We start from the raw sequence: 22,422 nt of genomic DNA on the forward strand, positions 1-22,422 counted from the left end.
CTTTGATAGCTTCACTTTGAAAATTTTATAGCCATAATGTGCAGGTGACTATCATGTAAAGTTTATAAACAAACCAAGTATTTTTGATAATATTTAAACATTATTTCACAAATAACTCTGATTTTGGTGTGGGTCTTATGAAATAGTTCATTCAACCATTTACTCTTTTTTTCTAAAAGAAAAAAATATTCATGACTCATGAAGATTGATAGAGTAAATCATAATAATGAATTTTCCTTTAAACCCACTCCAGCACTCTTGCCTGGAAAATCCCATAAATGGAGGAGCCTGGTGGGCCGCAGTCCATGGGGTCGCTAAGAGTCAGATACGACTGAGCAACTTCACTTTCACTTTTCACTTGCATGCATTGGAGAAGGAAATGGCAACCCACTCCAGTGTTCTTGCCTGGAGAATCCCAGGGACAGAAGAGCCTAGTGGGCTGCCGTCTATGGGGTTGCACAGAGTCGGACACGACTGAAGCTACTTAGCAGCAGCAGCAGCATGTTTTATAAAATTAACATTGCTATTTTCTAAAATCTATGTAAATCTTTTAAACTGAAGATTGGAAAGGACCAGTTAGTAAATATTTTAGATTTTATGGTCTTTGCTTCAACTATTCAACTCTGTTTCTGAAGAGATTTGTGGCCGTATTCTGACAGAATTTCAGTTGTGGACACTGAAATGTAAATTTCATTTAATTTTCACATGAGATGAAATAGTTCTCCTCTTCTGACTTTTTCCAGCCATTTAAACATATGAAAACTAGTTCACAAAATCATGTGATGAGCCAGCTTTTGTCCATGGCCCTTGTTCCAAATTATTTATCAGAATATAATTGCAGCACAAAACGTCAATGCATCTAACTTTATCAAAGTGATGAATGTGACTACAACTGATTTGTCAGACTTTGCCTGCAATATTAAAGGTAATTAGGTATTTCATATTGTTTTACAGATATGCTAAAGGCTACCCACCTTACTCTCCATACATAGGAAGTTCACCCACTTTTTGTCATCTCCTTCATGAAAAAGTACCATTTTGCTGCTTAAGACTAGACAAGGTAAGCACTTCAGACTGTTATTTTCTGTAAGAATAAAATGATGGCATCATGTAGTTGCATGCATTTAAATAATTTTGTACAATTTCTTGACTGAAATATGTTTATAGAGTATTGTATTTCAAATGTAAATGTAATACATAAGGTGGTGAATTTTACTTTTTTTAACTGCACTAATGATTACCCCTGGAGAAGGCAATGGCGCCCCACTCCAGTACTCTTGCCTGGAAAATCCCATGGACGGAGAAGCCTGATAGGCTGCAGTCCATGGGGTCACTAAGAGTCAGACACAACTGAGCGACTTCACTTTCACTCTTCACTTTCATGCATTGGAGAAGGAAATGGCAACCCACTCCAGTGTTCTTGCCTAGAGAATCTCAGGGATGGGGCAGCCTGGCGGGCTGCTGTCTATGGGGTCACACAGAGTCAGACACGACTGAAATGACTTAGCAGCAGCAGCAATGATTACCCCAGTGCTTTACCCTCCACTGATGTACTCGAGGAGTTGATCAGTCATGTTTTTAAAAGGGAAACAAACGTGTCAGGGCCACAAACCAGAGTCCTCCCCAGATCACTTTGGCCAAATATGCTCCATGTATTTTACTAGGCATTTTTGCCTCAAATCTCAAAGTGGAATTGCTTGATGTGATGCAAGTTAGGTAGTCTATGTATTGTTCACAAAGATTCATTATCTATTAGACTGGAAGTATCTTGTTTAATGACTCCTTCTCTGAAGATTTTATACTGTTTTTGGTTCCTGGCTGGATGTTCAGGAGAAATCATCCAAAACAGAAACATTGTAAGAAAGTGGGCATTTTTATCTCTTTCACAGCATGGCCACTGGACATGACCTGTGTAAAAATTTATTTTCCTAAAGAATAAGAAAGCACATAAAAAGGACAGTGTGCAACTCCCCACCTCCCAGAAATGAAAACGTGCCACTAATTCTAACCAGGAATTTCTTCTTTTATTCTAAAATTTGGAGTTACCTGGTCTGAAAATTCCAGCTCTATGCTTACAGGTTTTACAATTTGGAGAGATAACTTTATCATTAAATTTCAATTTCCATCTCTCTGTGTGTGTTTAGTCATTCAGCGCTCCCTTGATGGCTCACATGGTAGCAAATCCTCCTGCAATGCAGGAGACCTGGGTTCGATCCCTGGGTTGGGAAGATCCCCAGAGGACGGTATGGTAACCCACTTCAATATTCTTGCTTGGAGAATCCCACGGACACAGGAGTCTGGCTGGCTGCAGATCGTGGGGTCATAAAGAATCAGACACGACTGAGTGACTTACCACAAGCAGGGAGCCCAGCAGAGCTCAGTCAGTAGATCATCATACTTTTAATCTGAGGGTCCAGGGTTCAAGTCACTGTTTGGGCAAGGTTGACCTTTTGGGCTTCCCTGGCTCTCATTCTGTAAAGGATTCACCTGTAATACAGGAGAGGTGGGTTCAATCCTTGGGTTGAGAAGATCCCCTGGAGAAGGAAACCAACTCCACTCTTCTTGCCTGGAGAATTCCATGGACAGAGGAGCCTGGCAGGCTACAGTCCATTGGGTCCTAAGAGTTGAACATGACTTACTGACTAAACTACCAAGCAGGGAACCTGATGCAAGAAAAAGCTAGGCTTTTAGAGGTGAGTCTCGCTGAAGGAGAAATGGAGACTTTCAAAGCCAAAAGATGATAATCTGTCTCTAAGAAGGAGAAGTTTCCGGTTGTTGTTGATTAGTCTATGACATCTTAGATTATCCATTCTTTAGGTGGCATCAGTCTGGTTGGTGCCATTTCTTAGGAGGAATGGAGTACCATAATAGTCAACAAAAGAATCCAAAATGCGGTACTTGGATGCAATCTCAAAAATGACAGAATAATCTCTGTTCATTTCCAAGGCAAACTATTCAATATCACAGTAATCTATGCCCCAACCAGTAATACTGAAGGAGCTGAAGTTGAATTGTTCTATGAAGACTTACAAGAACTTCTAGAACTAACACCCATAAAAGATGTCCTTTTCATCATAGGGAACTGGAATGCAAAAGTAGGAAGTCAAGAAATACCTGGAGTAACAGGCAAATTTGGCCTTGAGTACAGAATGAACCAGGGCAAAGACTAATAGAGTTTTGCCAAGAGAACACACTGGTGATAGCAAACACCCTCTTCCATCAACACAAGAGAAGACTCTTCATATGGACATCACCAGATGGTCAATATCGAAATCAAATTGATTATATTCTTTACAGCCAAAGATGGAGACGCTCTATACATTGAACAAAAACAAGACCAGGAGCTGACTGTGGCTCAGATCATGAACTCCTTATTGCCAAATTCAGACTTAAATTGAAGAAAGTAGGGAAAACCACTAGACCATTCAGGTATGACCTAAATCAATTTCTTTGCGATTATACAGTAGAAGAGAGAAATAGATTCAAGGGATTAAATCTAATAGACAGACTGCCTGAAGAACTATGGATGGAGGTTTGTGACATTGTGCAGGAGGCAGTAATCAAGAACATCCTTAAGAGAAAGAATTGGAAAAAGACAAGATAGTTATCTGAGGAGGCCTTACAAATAGCTGTGGAAAGAGAAGAGAAAGGCAAAGGAGAAAAGGAAGATATACCCATTTGAAATCAGAGTTCCAAAGAATAGAAAGGAGAGATAAGAAAGCCTTCCTCAGTGATCAATGCAAAGAAATAGAGGAAAACAACAGAATGGGAAAGACTAGAGATCTCTTCAAGAAAATTAGAGATACCAAGGGAATATTTCATGCAAAGATGGGCACAATAAAGGACAGAAATGGTACGGGCCTAACAGAAGCAGAAGATATTAAGAAAAGATGGCAAGAACACACAGAAGAACTTTACAAAAAAGATCTTCATGACCCAGATAATCACCACGGCATGACTGCTCACCTAGAGTCAGACATCCTGGAATGCGAAGTCAAGTGGGCCTTAGAAAGCATCACTATGAACAAAGCTAGTGGAGGTGATGGAATTCCAGTTGAGCAATTTCAAATCCTGAAAGATGATGCTATGAAAGTGCTGCACTCAATATGCGAACAAATGCAGAAAACTCAGCAGGGCCACAGGACTGGAAAAGGTCAGTTTTCATTCGAATCCCAAAGAAGGGCAATGCCATAGAATGCTCAAATGACCACACATTTGCACTCATCTCACATGCTAGCAAAGTAATGCTCAAAATTCTCTAAGCCAGGCTTCAATAGCACTTAATCCATGAACTTCCAGATGTTCAAGGGGATTTACAAAAGGCAGACGAACCAGAGATCAAATTGCCAACATCCACTGGATCATCGATAAAGCAAAAGAGTTCCAGAAAAATATCTACTTCTGCTTTATTGACTAAGCCAAAGCCTTTGAGTGTGTGGATCACAACAAACTGTGGAAAATTCTGAAAGAGATGGGAATACCAGACCACCTGACCTGCCTCTTGAGAAATCTGTATGCAGAACCGGAAGCAACAGTTAGAACTAGACATGGAACAACAGACTGGTTCCAAATAGGGAAACGAGTACATCAAGGCTGTATATTGTCACCCTGCTTATTTAACTTATATGCAGAGTACATCATGAGAAATGCTGGGCTGGTTGAAGCACAAGCTGGCATCAAGATGGCCAGGAAAAATATCAATAACCTCAGATATGCAGATGACACCACCTTATGACAGACAGTGAGGAAGAAGTCAAGAGCTTCTTGATGAAAATGAAAGAGGAGAGTAAAAATCTGGCTTAAAGCTCAAAATTCAGAAAACTAAGATCATGGCATCTGGTCCCATCACTTCATGGCAGATAGATGGGAAAACAGTGGAAACAGTGCCAGATTTTATTTTGGGAGCCTCTGAAATCACTGCAGATGGTGACTGCAGCCATGAAATTAAAAAACTCTTGCTCCATGAAAGAAATGTTATGACCAACCTAGATAGCATATTAAAAAGCAGAGACACTACTTTGCCAACAAAGGTCCGTCTAGTCAAAGTTATGGTTTTTTCCTTAATCATGTATGGATGTGAGAGTTGGACTATAAAGAAAGCTTGAGTGCTGTGATGCTATTGAATTGTGGTGTTGGAGAAGACTCTTGAGAGTCCCTTGGACAGCAAGGAGATCCAACCAGGCCATCCTAAAGGAGATCAGTGCTAAATATTCATTGGAAAGACCAATGCTGAAGCTGAAACTCCATTACTTTGGCCACCTGATGGGAAGACCTGATTCATTTGAAAAGACCTTGATGTTGGGAAAGAGTGAAGGCCGGAGGAGAAAGGGTACACAGAGTATGAAATGGTTGGATGACATCACCTGCTCAATGGACATGAGTGATGGACAGGGAGGTGTGTCATGCTGCAGTACATGGGGCCGCAAAGCGTCGGACACAACTGAGCTACTGAACTGAACTGAACTGAGTCTGGTTGGAGGTGGTAGTCTGCTCTGCAAATGAGTGCCCACTTTGCGATTAGAGGGTGGGGTTAGGCAGCCAACCCTGCTGCATCTATGGAGTCTCTGAGCAAGGATTTTGTTGCCCAGTGTGCTTTACATGAGCATCAGCAGGCTCCTTCCTGGACAAGGTTTATCAAAAATAAATTCCATATTATACCCTTTTGTTATTTTTTTCTTGCTAATTATGCTGCTTCTAAATTTACTAAAGTAGTTCTTTTTCCTCACTTGAGCTCATAAAAATGAAGCACTTAATAATCTCAGCCCCGACCTGGTACCTTCTCCTTCCATGATCTCTTTGTAAAGGACCTAAATTTATGTGGCCTCAGATCCTGTTTATACTTAACAGTTCTCCAATAGTACTTCCAGTGGGGACCTGCTGTCCTTCTCCTTTATCATTTCCTGTGCTCTGTTCTTTCTTATGCCTTAATTCTTCCTTCTGGATTGATCTTTCCACTTTCATGATGACAACTTTAGAAATCCTGCTAATGAAATCCTATAGTGATAAATTCTTTCCATTTCAGTTTTCTGGATATGTCCTTATTTTGTCCTCCTTCCTAAAGACTAGTTTGGCTGGGTGTCCAATTCCAGGCTCTGAGTTTGTTTTTTTCTGTTTTGTTTTGTTTTCCCTTTAAACATGTTAGGATTTTTTCACTGCCTTCTGTCCTGCACACTGCTGGTGAGAAGTCAGCCGTCATTCTAATTTGTGTTTCTTGTAGGTACAGTTCTTTTCTCTATGGCTGCTTTTAAGGTCTTCTTCTTGTCTTGATTGTCCTGCAGTATGACAATGTGTATAACCCTGGATTTATCTTTATTTATTTGGATTAGGATTCATTGGGTTTCCAGAACCTGGTGGTTTGCATGCTTCATTAATTCTAGAAAAGCCTTAGTCAATCTGTACGTGAATAGTGATTCTCATCTTTTTTTTCAGACACTCTGTTTAAATGTGTATTAGACACTGTCTTCTCACACATCTTAATTTTTTCCATGCTACTTTCTCTCTTCTCCCTGTATTCTGAATAATTACTTCAACCCAATCATGCAGTTGATCCCTTCAGATGAACAGAATGTGCAGTTTAAATCATTTTTTGAATGTCTGTTTAAAGTTGTGATGCCTTTTAATTCCAGACTAGAGTAATTTGCATTTTAATTCCAGACTAGAGTCATTTGTAATTTTTTAAACATCTACCTGAATATTTCCAATATCCTCTAGTTCTCTTCTATTTCCTTAAATGTAGTAAACATGTTCATTTTCTATTCTGAATCTAGTAACAAGGAAGTCTGTAATAGTTGTGAGTCTAATTCTGTTGCTTATTGATTCTGCTGACTCGAGGTACCTTGTTCCCAAAAAATGTTTTGCAATTTTTTATTCAGGAATGAAGGCAGAGAATATTCCAGAGTTGATCATGAATCCACAGAGAATCAACTAATCTCACCCCAAATAAAAAGAAACATAAGTAAAGACATAAAGGCTAAAAAGCCAGAATGCTAAAGCAGTTCTCCAGGCAGATAATTTTATTTAAAAGGATCTTGATTTAATAATGCCAAGTCCAGTAAATTCTAGCTCCCTTGGAAGTAACAAAATACCCTCAGGAAACACATTTTGGTAATGTGTTATTATGTTGTTCTTGTTATTGTTAGTATTAGTATTTTACTTTTGGATATTTACATCATTATCTTGCCAGCTCAGGTATACTTTTAGACAATTACAGATTTTTTGTTTGTTTTTTAATGAAAAAAATCCCTTTTAATATCTATCCTTTTGGTATTCAGTTCTTGGAATGTTGCAGGGTTACTTAATTATAATGTTACTCTATTTCTGGAAATGAAAGTCAGAGGTAGGTTATTTTTCCAGCTTTCATGAATTATGATTGACAAATAAAAATTATGTATATTTGAGGTATTTAACATGATGCTTTGATATACATATACATTGTGATGATTCTTTAATACTGATTCCCAGATGTCATCTAGTGGCAAGTTCCTCTTTGCAGCAGAATGTGTGTACACACATACCACTGCCTTTTCATTCCCCCATATCAGGCTGCATACCTGGAATTCACTGGTTTTGTCCCTACACACCTTCAGGCTGGAGAATTAGGCATAGAAAAGTGTAACTATTTCCAAATTGATTAGAAAACAAAGGATTCACTAGGATGGACTAATTTCACATTTCTTTGTCTCCTAAGTTTTTTCACCCAATTTTAGTGGAGTATAAAAATGGTATTTCTGTGTATAATTTTTCTTCTCTAGAGTTGCCAGCATAACTACTATGAGGACGCAAAAGCCTATGGATTCAAAAATAAGCTAATTATAGTTGCAGCTGAAACAGCTGGAAATGGATTGTATAATTTTATTGTTCCTCTCAGGGCTTATTATAGACCAAAGAAAGAACTTAATCCCGTAATACTGCTATTGGATAACCCGTAAGTATATCTTAAAATACACAAGCAAGACAAAATTTTTTAAATATTTTATCAAAAATAATTTAATTTAGAATTAAATTTAGAATATTTTAAATCAGAAACATTATGGCATATATGGGAGATATATCCTGTACTATGGTACAAAACAATCATTGAGTATGATTGCATTTCACAAATACAACTTAAAACATAACAAGAGTACTCTGAGCCTTTTGTTTAAGACTATTTTTGCAAATGGTCATCTCTCTACCAGTGGGAAACATGCCACTGAAATAATTACAGTTATTTTCCTTAAATTAATCAACTAGCCTGGAAAATCTCTGCCAAAAGTGGACAATTTTGTTGTCTTTGTAAAGAACCATTAATTATCAGAGAAGCATATTAATGATCCATTTTATGTCATATCATAACACATCATTACTTCTTATGATTCTTTCACTGTTAAAACATATATCCTGTGACATAACATGAATAGTTTACATTTTACCGTGTTCTTTTGTTTAGAAAATGTTTGATTAATATACCCATGAAAAATGACTACTTAAACATTTCAAGATCCTTATACAGATATAAATATACAGCACTGAATGCTGTGGTCAAATCCATTGTATGTGCTAAAATTACGACACTTCTCTCTCTGACTCAAATTAGTAGCAGATGGTCCTTAAATCAATACCATCGTTTAACATCCTCCAATTCTCCTCTTACATTCTAAAGTGATGCAAATTTTGGGATAAGCTAAATGAGGCCAACATCCACTGCCTTGTCTCTGCTTTTAAAATTTATGAAAAGAATTTTCTCAAAACAGAGATAGCTCCCCGATATAACTTCATGACATTATTTATTCTGAATATATGAATATCAAGATTCTCATGGATGCATCTCTTTTTAGCATCAGAATCCCAGCGATAATCAACTCTAAAACTTGAGCACACTTCTAGAGGTTTCAGTTGAAGAACTTTCAGGCCTGATGATTCAATGCTTTTTTGATACCGTTTTGGTTTCTAGGGAAAGGTGATGAAAATTTAGGGCAGGTGTAGGAAAGCAAAAACTTAGACCCAATGTTAGATGAAATAAAAGTTTAATAAAGCAAATCCTAGCAGGATAAGAGTGGGTTACTGGGTAGCCAGGGTGATAGAGCATGGGACGATCTAACAGACAGGAGATGCTCACCCACTGTTTGAACTCAGACGTGTCAGATGCTGGCTCTGTTTGCTTATGGGGCAGTGTGTCCACTCCCTTAAAAACGAATGGGTACTTACAAGCTGATTGACTTAGAGCAGGTGGCTCAGTAGTAAAAAAATCTGCCTGGTGGGTGGGGAAGATCCCCTGGAGGAGGAAATGGCAATCCACTCTAGCATTCTTGGCTGGAGAATCCCATGGACAGAGGAGCCTGCAGGGCTACAGTCTATAAGGTCACAAAGAGTCAGATATGACTAAGCATACATGCTTGTGCAACTCAGGCATGACTTAGAGCATGAGTTCCCATGTCCTATGGCTTGGATTAAAGTGAGTCAACTCAGGCCTCAGAATACAGAGAAGCAGAGAGGAAGAGGCTTGAAAAAAAAAGAAGTAAAACTGTGCCTACAGCATCCCTGTGTAAAGTAATCGGTAAAAATTATTCTTTCACCTTCTTTATATTATTTCAAGGTATAATTCCTGGTCCTGATGTATAAAACTCCTAATTGAGTTCTGGGACCCAAATTCAGTGTGTGTGTGTGTGTGTGTCTGTGTGAGGGTTTTTCCACACCTCCAATAACCAGTTCTCCGGACTCCAGCTCAGTTCTCGGGGAATTCAACTCAGTTCTGATACTCTCTACCCAGAAATAGCATTAGCTTCCCAGGTTGAAGTTTCAGTTCTACAAAATTTCCCCACCCCCACTTCAGAAGTCAATCACAAGCCAGGTTATCACCCTATAACTGATCAGCTGTAGACTGAAAAAGACCCTAATGCTGGGAAAGACTAGGGGCAGGAGGAGAAAGGGGTGGCAGAGGATGAGATGATTGGATAACATCACCAACTCAATGGACATGAGTTTCAACAAACTCTGGGAGATAATGAAGGACAGGGGAGCCTGGAGTGCTGCAGTCCATGGGATCACAAATAGTTGGACACAACTCAGCGACTGAACAACAACAATAGACTGGAAGTTTCAATGACCCCCTCCATGAACTTTGATGCCAGTTGCAAGTCCAGGTTGTTACCTGTACTTGTGACAGACTGGCTGTAACTCAGAGGTTTCCACCAACACCTACTCAGGGTCAAGTTATTTGGTAGAGCAGATCACAGAATTCAGATAAACATTTTACTGACTTGATTGCCAGCTTATTATAAAGGCATATAACTAGGAAAAACTGGTGGAAGAGATGCACAAGGCAAGATATGGGGAAAGAGCATCACTGTCACCAAATCTCTACCTGTTCACCAGCCTGGAAGTTCTTTGAACTGTGTCTTCTGGGGTTTTTAATAGAAGATTCATTACATAGGCACAGTTGACTAAATCATTGGTCATTGGTAATTTAACTCAATCTCTTGCCCCTACCCCTTCCTCAAAAATCAGGAAGTGGGACTGAAGCTCCCACTCTTTATTCAGGCTGGTTTCCCTGGCAAACAGCCTCGTCCTTAGCTACATTCCAAATGTCACCTCGTTAACATAAACCGAGTTGTTTTGGAAAGAGGCTTGTTATGAAGAACAAGACACCCATTTCATCTTCATGTCTCTGAAGTGATTTCAGGAGGGTAAGAGATCAAATATTATTAACAGAAGATGCTCCCACGACTCTTGTCATTCAGGAAATTCCGAGGGTTTTGGGAGTTGTAAGCTAGAAAATGTGGTAAAGACCAAAGACATGTGAGGAATCTGAATGCGAATGCCAAATACACAATCCTTATAAATCACAGTATTGTACTTAGCAAAAGAGTCAATCTCACCAAATTTAGCAATGGGGTTTACTTTTGTCCTTTTCCGTATCTAGTTTCCCTAAACAATCTTATTTCAGAATCACTAATCCCATTTTATCCCAGTGAGCAGGTGGCAGGAGTTAGGATTTCATAACCTGTGTATCTTGTGTAGACTTTGGAATTGCCATGGCTAAATCGTTCCCTTTCTGTTGGGTTTTGAATTAACAAATTACCAAAATGCTCAATTACTGCATTATTGATTGATTTGTATGATAGAATTATAAAATCAAGCGATTGTGTCCACAGTCTTACTTCTTGAATCTGATCAATCATTAATCAAAAAATCTGAAAATGCTGTTTCTCTTACTTACTGGAAAGCTGGTCAGTAATTCAATATAAGTATACATGTAGCTTTTATCAGAGATTATTTTACCTAAATAAGACCATAGTGATCATTTAATAAAATTAATAATCTTTATCACTACCTTTGTTCATTATAGTCATAATTGCTGAGCATTTACTATATGGCAGTCATCCCAGTAGATACTTAGCCTTTATTTCATGTTTTATTTCCATAAAAAATATATCCATGTCATATAGCATGATTTATCCTCAGAAAGATGTACCAAGCAGCTTAAGATCTCAAAGCTTACAAATTGCAATAACATTTACACAAATTGGTCTGTGCGACTTGATTACACCACTGTCTCTTATTTCATGGAAAGGAGGAACAAGCCAAAGAAATTACATGACTTTTTCCAAGGTCGATTCTAGGATTAGAACCTTCTCTGCAGTCATAGCTCATTGTTCTTTAAACCAAGTGATCTTACTTTAGTTACAGGTTTTTGACATATGCAAACATACATTGTTTATTATCTGTCAAACAAGAATATTTTAACTTTAGGTTATTTTGCATTTAAGTATTTTTCTTTGCTTTCCTAAGGACCTACAGTTTGAAATCCAAGTATTCACATGACATCTGTTAAATGATTTTAGTGTCTGACTTTTTTCAAAGAGTTGGGATGAAAGTGCTGTCTGTAAAATTGACCAGCATCCTGTGTATTTCCCAAAAGTGGTGTCGAACAATTTTATTTGTTGTTCTCTGTTCCTTTGATTGAGAATGAGGAAACAAGAACTAACACCAGTAAATAATGTTCCAGGAAGTTTTATGCAATCCTCTTTTTTAAAAAACAATGAAATTGTTTTAAAAAACTTGTTTCTCTGCTGTGGCTAGTATTTTTCAATCTCGCCTACAGTATTATAAAGAAATATGATGCTTTCTTCTTTAAAATATTTCTGGGCTATAAGAATTTACACACTAATAATTACACACACTTCTACAGTGACTAGTTAGTTTAGTGGGATTTGACTTCATTTTAAATGAATGTGAGCATTGTTAAAAATAATGTCAATGCATGGCTTCTTAGGAGATTTAGTGGAAAAAATAGTTAATTAAATATAAAAAACAGATGCCACAAATATGGAATTAAAAATGTAAATTAAATTTATGATATTCACATACAAAATATGTCAAAGTAAATGTTCATAATGTTTCGAAATAAAACGCCTTCTGCATTTCATATGCTAATCTTGCACTGGATACTGGTTCATCAGAACTGGTCTCAGTTCTGATTGCTTGGCCATCTGTTCTATTCTGCTGTGGCACCATACTGATTTTAAACATTTTGATTACTGCTTCAACCTTAAAGGTCATCTAGTCATCTGATGATACCATTTCATATAAGAGATGGAAAAGTGAGTCAAAAAACTTCAGAATATATTACCCAAAGCTAAGCTGATTTAAAGTACAAGATTCAGGTTTATCTTCTTAACTTTTACAACATCTTGTTTAAAGTATCCCTTTACTAAATCAATCTTCTTAGCACATATAGGTACAAGTAGGCTCCAGTTCAGCTTATTTCAAAAGTAATGGTAAACTGTCTGATATATCAGGGTCCTTATTAAAAACATTCAAGGCTTAGACTCACACAGATCTGAAATAAGATCTAACTGACCCTATTGATAGGCTGTGTGTTACCGAATTTCTGTAAGCCTCAATTGTTTCATTTGTAAAATGAGAACATTTATCTTATTTTGCAATTATATAAAATAATGTATATGGAGCACTAGCAGAGTATCTGACTCATGAAAGCCAGTCCAGAAATGTAGTTTTCCTACTTGTGCCAATCAACAACAGGACATTGTCACTATTCAAACTACTGGGTAAGTTTCTGTGAAAACTCAATTTACAACAACAACAACAACAACAAAGGAAATTTATTTCAAGTTGCTGAAATTAAAATACTACTTCATTTTTCAGGAAGAAATAAGCTTAAAAGTGGGATTATGAAATGCTAACAAAATATATTGTCTCATACATTCATTTCTTGAATTTGAAATTTAAAAAATGAGTTTATTATAGTGTTAGTTGCTCAACCGTGTTCAACTCTTTGCAGTCCAATGGACTGTTGCCCTTCAGGCTTCTCTGACCATGGGATTCTCCAGGCAAGAATACTTGAGTGGGTTTCCATTCCCTTCTCCAAGGGATCTTCCTCATACAGGAATTGAACCCAAGTCTCCTGAACTGTAGGCAAATTCTTTACCATCTGAGCCACCAGGAAGCCCTCAAGTTTATTATAATTATTAGTTAAATGGGGATCTTCAACTTGAAAATCCAGGAAATTTCATGAAACTTTTCATTTCCTACAATTAACTGGTGAATTCATAATTGTGTATAATCACAATTTTTGTAATGAAAGTCTTTGTAAAGATATTTAGACTCATAAATAGTCATCTTTATTAACTGAATTACAGATAAGACTGATTAATGATGTGCTCATTTTTTCTTTAGTAAGCAGTTTAGTGCCATAAAGACCTTTGCCAGTTTACTTAAATGTGTCAGCATAGTACATACAAATGTATGATTGATATATTCCTTATATTTCAGGTGTCCTTTCAAGCCACCTTTATCAGTAGAAGGAGTGGGTGGATCTATTTACTATACAAGTCAAATTTTGCAAAGTCTGACTTTACCAGTGGCTCAAGTGGTAAAGAATCCACCTGTAATGCAGGAGGTAGAGGAATCAGAGTTCAGTCACTGGGTTGGGAAGATCCCCTGGAGGAGGAAATGGCAACCCATTCAGTTTTCTTGTCTGGAAAATCCCATGGACAGAGGAGCCTGGTGGGCTGCAGTCCATAGAGTCACAAAGAGTCAGACAGGACTTAGTGACTGATCACTCATGCACATGGCATACTAGACTCCCTACGTTAGATGTACTTCATCAGAATTATATATTTACCAAGTTTCAAATGACTTGCCTTGCCTTGTAACATTGCTGAATTCATGAAAGGATGAAGCGTGCTACCATAATACAGATGTTAATTTCTAAAGATGTGAAAGATTGCTTGTGCATTGTATAATAAATGCATGTTTGTGGCAGCATGGCATGTCTGTAAGATTCACAAGTTTCCTAACAACAGGCAGTAATTTTGATGTTTAAGTACTTTGAATGATTTCTACTCAACAGAGCAATAAAATACAAAGGCCAGATCTTCAGTTTTAAGTCTAATAGAAGGTTTGGCATAACATAAAGATTTACTTTGTTCCTTGCGACTCCAGTACTTCTCATCACATGGAAAACTTTTTGGTATCTTTATCAAGTTGAATTATTTGATAACATCAAGTACTGTTCTAAGTCTTTGGAAGACAGATATGTTACAGTGGACAAATGGTCAGAGAAGATAGTGTAAACAATGGAAAGATCTGGATTTTTTAAATTAGGAGATTATTTCACACAGGGTATAGCTGTGCAATTAATAACAAGGAATTATGAACATAATTCTGCTATGTAAGTTATTGAGCTATTCATTTTATCTGACTAGAAACTATGTAAGAGGAAAGAAAGATAAAATAATGACCCCCCTCAAATGACACATTCAAAAGGATCTTTCAAAATGCCACGGAACCTTAGTGTTGTCCCAGTCTGTGTCACTCGAATCCTAATATCTTCTTCCATAACCACAAGGCAGGCAGGAAGCATAGAAGATCTGAAATGAACAGTGTGAATACCCATTCTAATTGTGAGAAGGAGCACCCAGAAAGAGAAGAATTGGCAGGCACTAGCCAAGACCGCTACTGGGAGTATATATGATTGTATTTGTGAAACCAACCTACACCATGAGCTTTAAAAATATTTGTATCCTGTGATTCACTAGTGGGAAAACTTCTATGCATGTTTTGGGGCAAATGATAAAACCAAATACTAGGAAAAAAGTCACCAGAAAAAGTCCAGAGCAATAATTTTTATAATAACAAGACATTAGAAATAGCTTGTCACTCCAGGGATTAATAGCATAAAAGTGAAAATAACTTAGAAACTGAATAATTGAGGCTTTTTAAAAAATGAACTGTGGGACATTTATAATATGTAGTAATATGGGACCACTTAAAATCCTAGGAAGTCATTTTAGGAATGATGGTGGAAATGTCATCAACAGTGAGATTCTTCAGATGTTTTATTTTAATGATTCACTGTACTAAATATTATTTTTCTTTAAAGTGAAGAGAGATGAGATTGATCAACAGGAAGAAATTAATCAGGGAGGAGAGATTTCTGGCTGGGATGCTGTTGGGGCTGTTCTCCCCTTTGCCTAGAAGTGCCCTTTCCTCCCCCTTTACTGGTCCATCTTCCACTCATCCTTCATCATCCAAATTAAATATTTCCTCTATTCTGTCTTCCGAATGCAACCCATTCCTTATTTTTCAGCATATTCTATAATTTTGTGTTTTTACATATGTGTTCCAAAAGCTCTATTTCTTGTAGTAGAAGCTAACAAGATATATATTTTTTTTTCCATACATCTTAGTATACCAAAATGTCTAATATGAAAAACTTTTGGATTCAGAGATGCTGCGTGAATAGATGCATGAAAGAATGGATAACTTTATAAAATGAATACAATGGATTAGGTAATTTCTAAGGAAGCTTCCAGGTTTATAAGTCTTTCCCCAAATGTGCAGAAAGAGTAAAGATTTCAGTTGTAATACAATTTGCTCAACAGTGTATATTGAGAAAATCAGTAGTGTAAAAGGTGAAATGCTTTCCTTTTAATTCTGTATTTTATATATATATATATATATTGCATGGGTACAAATACTATATTTATTTACTCATAGGCTGATATATTAAGGGACATGTGGTGATTCTCTGTATCTCTTAGAGAAAATTACTCTAGAGAGACACACTAGTTTCTTATATTTTATATCATCAAAAAAATCACTAATTTCCCATTTTACAAGACTTTCTCAGGATGAATCATTTCAAACTCATTGAAAATATTTTTTAGTCATAAATTACGAGTATCAATTTGGTGTTTTTGTAGAATACTGCCATAATGTTTCTGATTTAGAAAGCAGAAATGCAACTTTTTTTTAAATTAGTGCATTGTATTATTCATAACAGTAAAAGTGACATTTTAAAATTAATGTTGAGAAAAGGCACTTGAAAATTAATCTTGTCAATGGCATTTAGTATTGGAAATGAGAACTGAGTCAGCTTACTTCCTTCCCTAGAAGTGCTGCCACTGTTGTGACACTGTGTTTCATTTTGTAACCCATGTGCTACTTAGGCCAGACATGCATTTTCTGGATGCCATCTGTTGGTTTCCAATGGTTTACTACATGGTGGGCTCTATTGACAAGTAGGTGACAAAATCTTTGGCACCCTCACCAGTGTGGTGTCCTGTGCTTGTCATGTGCTGTGCCCCGATGTTGCATGTTGAGTGTAATCTGCCCTTTCAGTGTTGTAAATATGATGTATATTGCATGTAGAGCTTATGTTCCTGTGTTACACATCTTGCATTCAAACTTCCTAAGCAGTAATCTGTTGTTAAATTAAACAGATCTTGTTGCATGTCAGTCTTGTTCCATTTCTAAACCACTTCGGTTTTGTGTCATCTACAGCAGTAAGATTTCTAACTGTTAACATTGTGCTAGAGAGAACCTAGAACTTCAGCATTGCGCTGCATTGGTATCATTACCGTTACTTTTGGAAAACTTTAAAATAATTTGGAATGCTCATTTTTAAGTCAAATTTTTTAATTGGAGCATTTCCTTAGTTTATTCTTAGAACATATTAGAGTCTGTAATTTCTAATAATTTGTTAATTAAAGGTCAAATGTGTGTGATGCTTCAGCTTTAAAATACAAATTCCTTTCTATGCATGAACATGACATGGTAACAAATACTAAAATTAAAAGATCATAAAACTAATATGCTTATAAAATGTGTTAATCTTCCATTCTTAAAAAAAAAAAAAAATCAGCCAGAGCATTGCAAATAATATGCTGAAAGTTATCCACTGAGAACTCCCGTGTTTGCATTTCGTCTTGTAGATGTTAAAAAACAAAGGTTTGTAACTTTGAGAGTGTTTATGGACTGTGGGTACATTAATGGCCAAACAGGTTAACACACATTTAGTCTCCATTCTACATGAATATGCCTGGGTTTCCTTGGTGGCTCCGTGGTAAAGAATCCACCTGCCAATGCAAGAGATGCAGGTTCAATCCCTGGGTCAAGAAGACCCTCTGGAGTAGGAAATGGCCATCCACTCCAGTCCTCTTGCCTGGAGAATCCCGTGGACAGAGGAGCCTGGCAGACTACTTTCCACAAAGTCGCAAGAGAGTTGGAAACAACTTAGCAACTAAACAGCTACATTAATATAATTTATATTACTGTTGTCACAATGCTAACCAACTAATTAAAATATAGAGGTACTAAAACTACTATTTGAATCCATGAAAGTGAAATCAACCCATATTTTATCATTAGTAATGTTTCTTTGATGTGATATTAATAGTATTCTATTAAAATTCATTAGGACATTATATTTAGAAGATACAAAATAAACCTCTCATCCATCTTTTCTGATGTAAACTATGAAATGAATTCTCCCTTTATAAAAGTATTAATGGGGAGGAAAGGAAGAATGGAAAGGATCAAATTCCTAGGATTAGAGGTGAAAAAGGATTGAGTACAAGTCACCAATTTTTGAAACTGGATAATTGGTACAGGAGATTCACTATAGTATTCTCTTCTGCTAATGTTTGAAATTTTCCTTAAACATAAATGATGAGCAAACAAAATCTATGAATGAGTTAAAACGCTCTCACAAACATTCCTTTATATTTATACCTTCACATTCTGGTTCTCCTCAAAAAGAAAGTCTTAGAGAAGGGTAGAAAGAGAGCCGTTCCCAATTAGATTATCTGTAACTTTTTCAACCATATTGACTTTTTTCTTGTGCCGCCATCTGGTGGCCAAACTGTGTAAAGCACTCATGCTTAATTAAAAACAGTCTTCGTAGATAAGAGAGTGGGAAGAAATTGTGATACACACAGAATTATAAAAACAAAGTGGTAGTCTACCAAAAAGATAAAGAATAAAATACAATTCTAAATGAATACAAATAAGCTAAAGTTAAAACATGAAGAATAAAATTTCTTTGTGATTCAGAAATGTGATTCAGAAATGCCACTCTAAATTTATATAGATCCTATAAATTTCTTTAGATTTAAATTCATATTCAATGATAATTACTAAAATCATTTGCCAATGTTATGTGTAAACTACAACAGCCAGTATTTTCAGTATGGCATTAACTGTTATGTACAGGTTTTACTAGCAAGTAACTGTTTAGGACAAATATTCTCATAGTGACTTTTTTTGTCAAGTCTCAACTTCCTCGATTTATTGATGATGAAATATTCATTTTTATTACAACTTCTAGGTATCATTTTTTGACTAAGGTTACCTTCTATTAATTAACTTTTCCTTTTCCTATATAGACAATTTGTTTAATGGGGGAAATAAAGATCGTAAGAGCTGAAACATGAAAAAGTGAATTAACCCTATAATAATAGTGTGTGAAGTCATAAGATTTAGCATCGTTTTTATGGTCCCCAAGGGATCATATTTGCTTTCCAACTTCCTTTCTTTTAAAAAGTATTTTAATAGATGTAAGAATAATTATAAATTTCCTAGATAAAAAGAACACCCTAGTAAAGTATTCCTGGAAATTTAAGCTTGGTCATCATATTGATTAGATGTTATGGTCCTGGCCTCTCTCACCATAGGAAATTTATTTGGGATAACATTCTGTTTCCGCAGTTTTAGCCATAAAATCCCTGCTATAGAACATTGTGCCTGATTCAAGCAAACTATTTTTTCTGGGCTATTCCAGGAATCTTGGACTCAAAGCTTTGGTAATACTTTCTCGCCGTTTAACAGAGTAAGAAATCTTGCCTCTTGCCTTCCTGTAAGAGGAAAATAATCCCCTCTAATGTGAGATGGCTAATTCAAGGGATCATGCAGTTTGAGACGATCTTTAGGAGAATTAACTGTTCCTTTTAAGAATCTAAAAGGAGCTACTGCTCTTTGAGTTTTACACTTTTTACTTTAAATTGGAAGATGTAGAAATCAGTTAGCTCAATTTTTCTTAATTGTCTTCAGTCAACTCTGAACCTAGAATACCCTTGCATTCACTCAAGTAAAATCTCCCTTCTCCAATTCAGTCCTATTTTTGAAATTTGTGTGAAGCAGAGGCAATGAAAAATGGTTTTCTTGTTTCAGCTTTTACTATAACATTGTTTTTAAATTCAATGTTAGGTAAATTTTTTATCACTGATATGGGAGATGACTGACTCAATAGGAACTTATGTCTTAGTTTAGCAATTGTTTCCTGCAACCAACAAATTTAATTCATTTAATCACTTGCTGAAAAAGTATCTAAAAGGTAGGCTTGAAAGCAAATGATATTTATATGTTTTACATGTTTTTGGCTGTGTAGAACCAATCTATAAGACATAGCTTCACATAGATAAATAGACATTTAAAAATAAATATCTGTAATAAATATATTTCCTTGTTAGGCTTGACCATCTAAATATATGTTCATTTTTATTCTTACCAGAAGTGCCTCAGAGATTTTTTAAAAAAGCAAATGCCATTTTTTAAAATAATATGCTAAATGTAAAAACAAAGTTCTAACATGCTCTCATTCTGTTTGATTGCAAAATTGGTGTTTTCAGACCTTATTTATAAAATTCATAAATATTATTAAAGAAAGATCCTTAATGCATATGCTTTGAAATTATTGAGATCTAATGAAGCATAAAGAACCCCCAAATGCAATTTATTTCATATCTCTGGAGAATATTGTATTAGTTCCCATGACATCTATCAGTGTCCACTCTGTGCAAGCCACCTATAACAGTAACCTCTATGCCTATAAGCGTGGGGGAGCGGGTCGGTGAGTTTCAGCACCATCCTAACACTGAGATATATTGAAAGTTCACTTTTCTCTGTTGATTTTTATCAAAGCCTAGATGACTTACTCAGGTGTGGAGTGACTTTTGCTGCCAACATGGTGGTTGTGGACAAAGAAAGTACCATGAGTGCCGAGGAAGACTACATGGCGGACGCCAAAACCATCGTCAACGTGCAGACCCTGTTCAGGTAAACGTCTGGACAGCCCGCCCCTTCCGCGGACTTACTGCTAACCACCTGTGAAAGGCCTGACTCTGTCTCTAAGGAATGCACATGAGGCGCAAACTGAAGTTATGTTTATTCATTCGATCTTAAAACAGATATGATTTAGGACCTAATGTGTGACTGGTCGTATGTGAAATTTAATTTTTAACACAAGGTCAGCAATTCTTTTAAAAGTAAAAAGAGTAATACATCTGTTTTCTTATATAGTTTAACTAACAGATTCTAAAAAATTGTGTGCGGTAGCAGTCATGATTTTTTTTTTTTTCATGTTGTGCATGTTCTGATTTTGCTTTTATGCCTAGCAGTGGCCGAAGGTATGCATTTACATACTGAGTAACCAGGAATAAAAGATTTCAAGGCTCATTTACCCATGTCAGGAGCTAAGTCATAAGCTTATCCTCACTGTTTTACTGCCTTTTGTTAATTCAGCCCACCCAGATAGGAATTCCTGTTATGGAAATCTTTGGTTAAGAATGAGCAAAAAGTCCATGCTGTGAGCAAAATCAAAAGCACTAGTAGGGACTTTCCTGGCAGTCTAGTGGTTAAGGCTTCACCTTCCAATGCAGGGGTTGCAGGTTCAATCTCTGTATTATAGCAAATTCAATAAAGACTTTTTAAATGGTTCATAAAAAAAAAGAAAAGAAAAAGTCAATTTATCTCTAAAAAGAGTCACCAGTAAATTGAGACATCTGCATCACTTGGAATGATTCTTTTTAAAATCATTTAACATTTAAATATCTAAAACATCATTATTTCAGTTTTATGAGTTTTGCAGAAGTCTAAAGGAAGTATCTGAGCTACCAAATTAAGAAAATAAATAAAACAATCTAAACTTGATTTTTTTCTCTCCTTCCTTCATACCTTCATATTATAGCAGAACATCTATTGAGGGTGGTTATCTATTTACCGTTTGAGGTCAGAACTCAGGAGAGTGGAGATTTGTGTCTCACTTAGGTTGACTATTTATTACATGATCTTAGGTAAATTACTTTCCTTCTCTAAATCTTTATGTCTTAATCATAAGGTTGTTGGAGATATAACAACATATACCTGCCTGGTCATTTTCAGGTTCCCAATAAATGTTGTGCTCAGCTGTGTACAACTTTTTGTGACTGCTTGGACTGTAGCCCACTGGGCTCCTCTCTCCTTGGAATTTTCCAGGCAAGAATACTGGAGTGGGTTGTCATTTTCTTTCCTGGGGATCTTCCCCTCCCAGGGATCAAACCTGTGTTTCTTGCATCTCCTGTATTGGCAGGCAGATTCTTTACCACTGTGCCATCTGGGAAGCCCCAGTCAATGTTGTGCGTGCTGTGCTAAGTCGTTTCACTCATATCTGACTCTGCAACCTTTCAGACCGTAGCCCTCCAGGGTCCACTGTCTATGGGGATTCTCCAGGCAAGAATACTGGAGTGGGTTGCCATGCCCTCCTCCAGTGGATTTTCCTCCATGAATGTTAGCTACTGTAATTATTAACCATATGATTATCACCTCCCTGGGGCAGAGTGGAAAAGCTGTGGACCTTGGAACAATATAGCAACAAACTTCATCTGACATCTATCCCAGAAGTTCCTACAGAAAATTACTAAATGTGACTTTGAGTGTATTTCTTAACCTCACTGAAATTCAGTTTCCCTCATCTATAAAATGCATGTGGAGAATAATTCACTCTTCTTGCAGTATCAGTGTGAAGACAGGAAATCAGGTATGTAAAGAATCTCTCCAGCACCTGGAAAACCTACTCTGCACTTGCCTAGAACCTCCTCCTGTTCAGAAGGAGTAATACATTATCTAAAGTCACTGTAATGGGGTGGATCATTTAGAATATAACTCACTAGTCACTGAGCTATGTAAGTAGTACATTTAAAAGTAGCATAACACATGCTTAAAATTTTTTTTCTCTCTAGAGAATGAAAAAGGAAATACAGGGTAGAAAATCAGTGCAGAAGGATGAGATTTATAGTCAATGAATAAAGTCATCATAGTGTTTTATTCCATGCTTGGCAAAAGCTAATTATAGTTTTAGCAGGAGTGGGTCCTGGGTCTTTA

General features: G+C 36.5%; 1 protein-coding gene across 1 annotated transcript in view; it reads left to right on the top strand.

Annotated features, from left to right (window-relative positions):
* The window catches only part of KCNT2 (potassium sodium-activated channel subfamily T member 2), a 436,616-nt gene that overhangs the window by 332,983 nt on the left and 81,211 nt on the right, over positions 1 to 22,422 (top strand). The window contains exons 18-21 of the mRNA XM_052653896.1: positions 955 to 1,060; positions 7,752 to 7,924; positions 16,455 to 16,526; positions 20,206 to 20,340. Of these exons, the coding sequence (XP_052509856.1) occupies positions 955 to 1,060; positions 7,752 to 7,924; positions 16,455 to 16,526; positions 20,206 to 20,340 (486 nt within the window). The remainder of the gene's footprint in view (positions 1 to 954; positions 1,061 to 7,751; positions 7,925 to 16,454; positions 16,527 to 20,205; positions 20,341 to 22,422) is intronic.

The sequence above is a fragment of the Budorcas taxicolor genome, chromosome 16 (assembly GCF_023091745.1).
Source record: "Budorcas taxicolor isolate Tak-1 chromosome 16, Takin1.1, whole genome shotgun sequence".
Lineage (NCBI taxonomy): Eukaryota > Metazoa > Chordata > Mammalia > Artiodactyla > Bovidae > Budorcas > Budorcas taxicolor.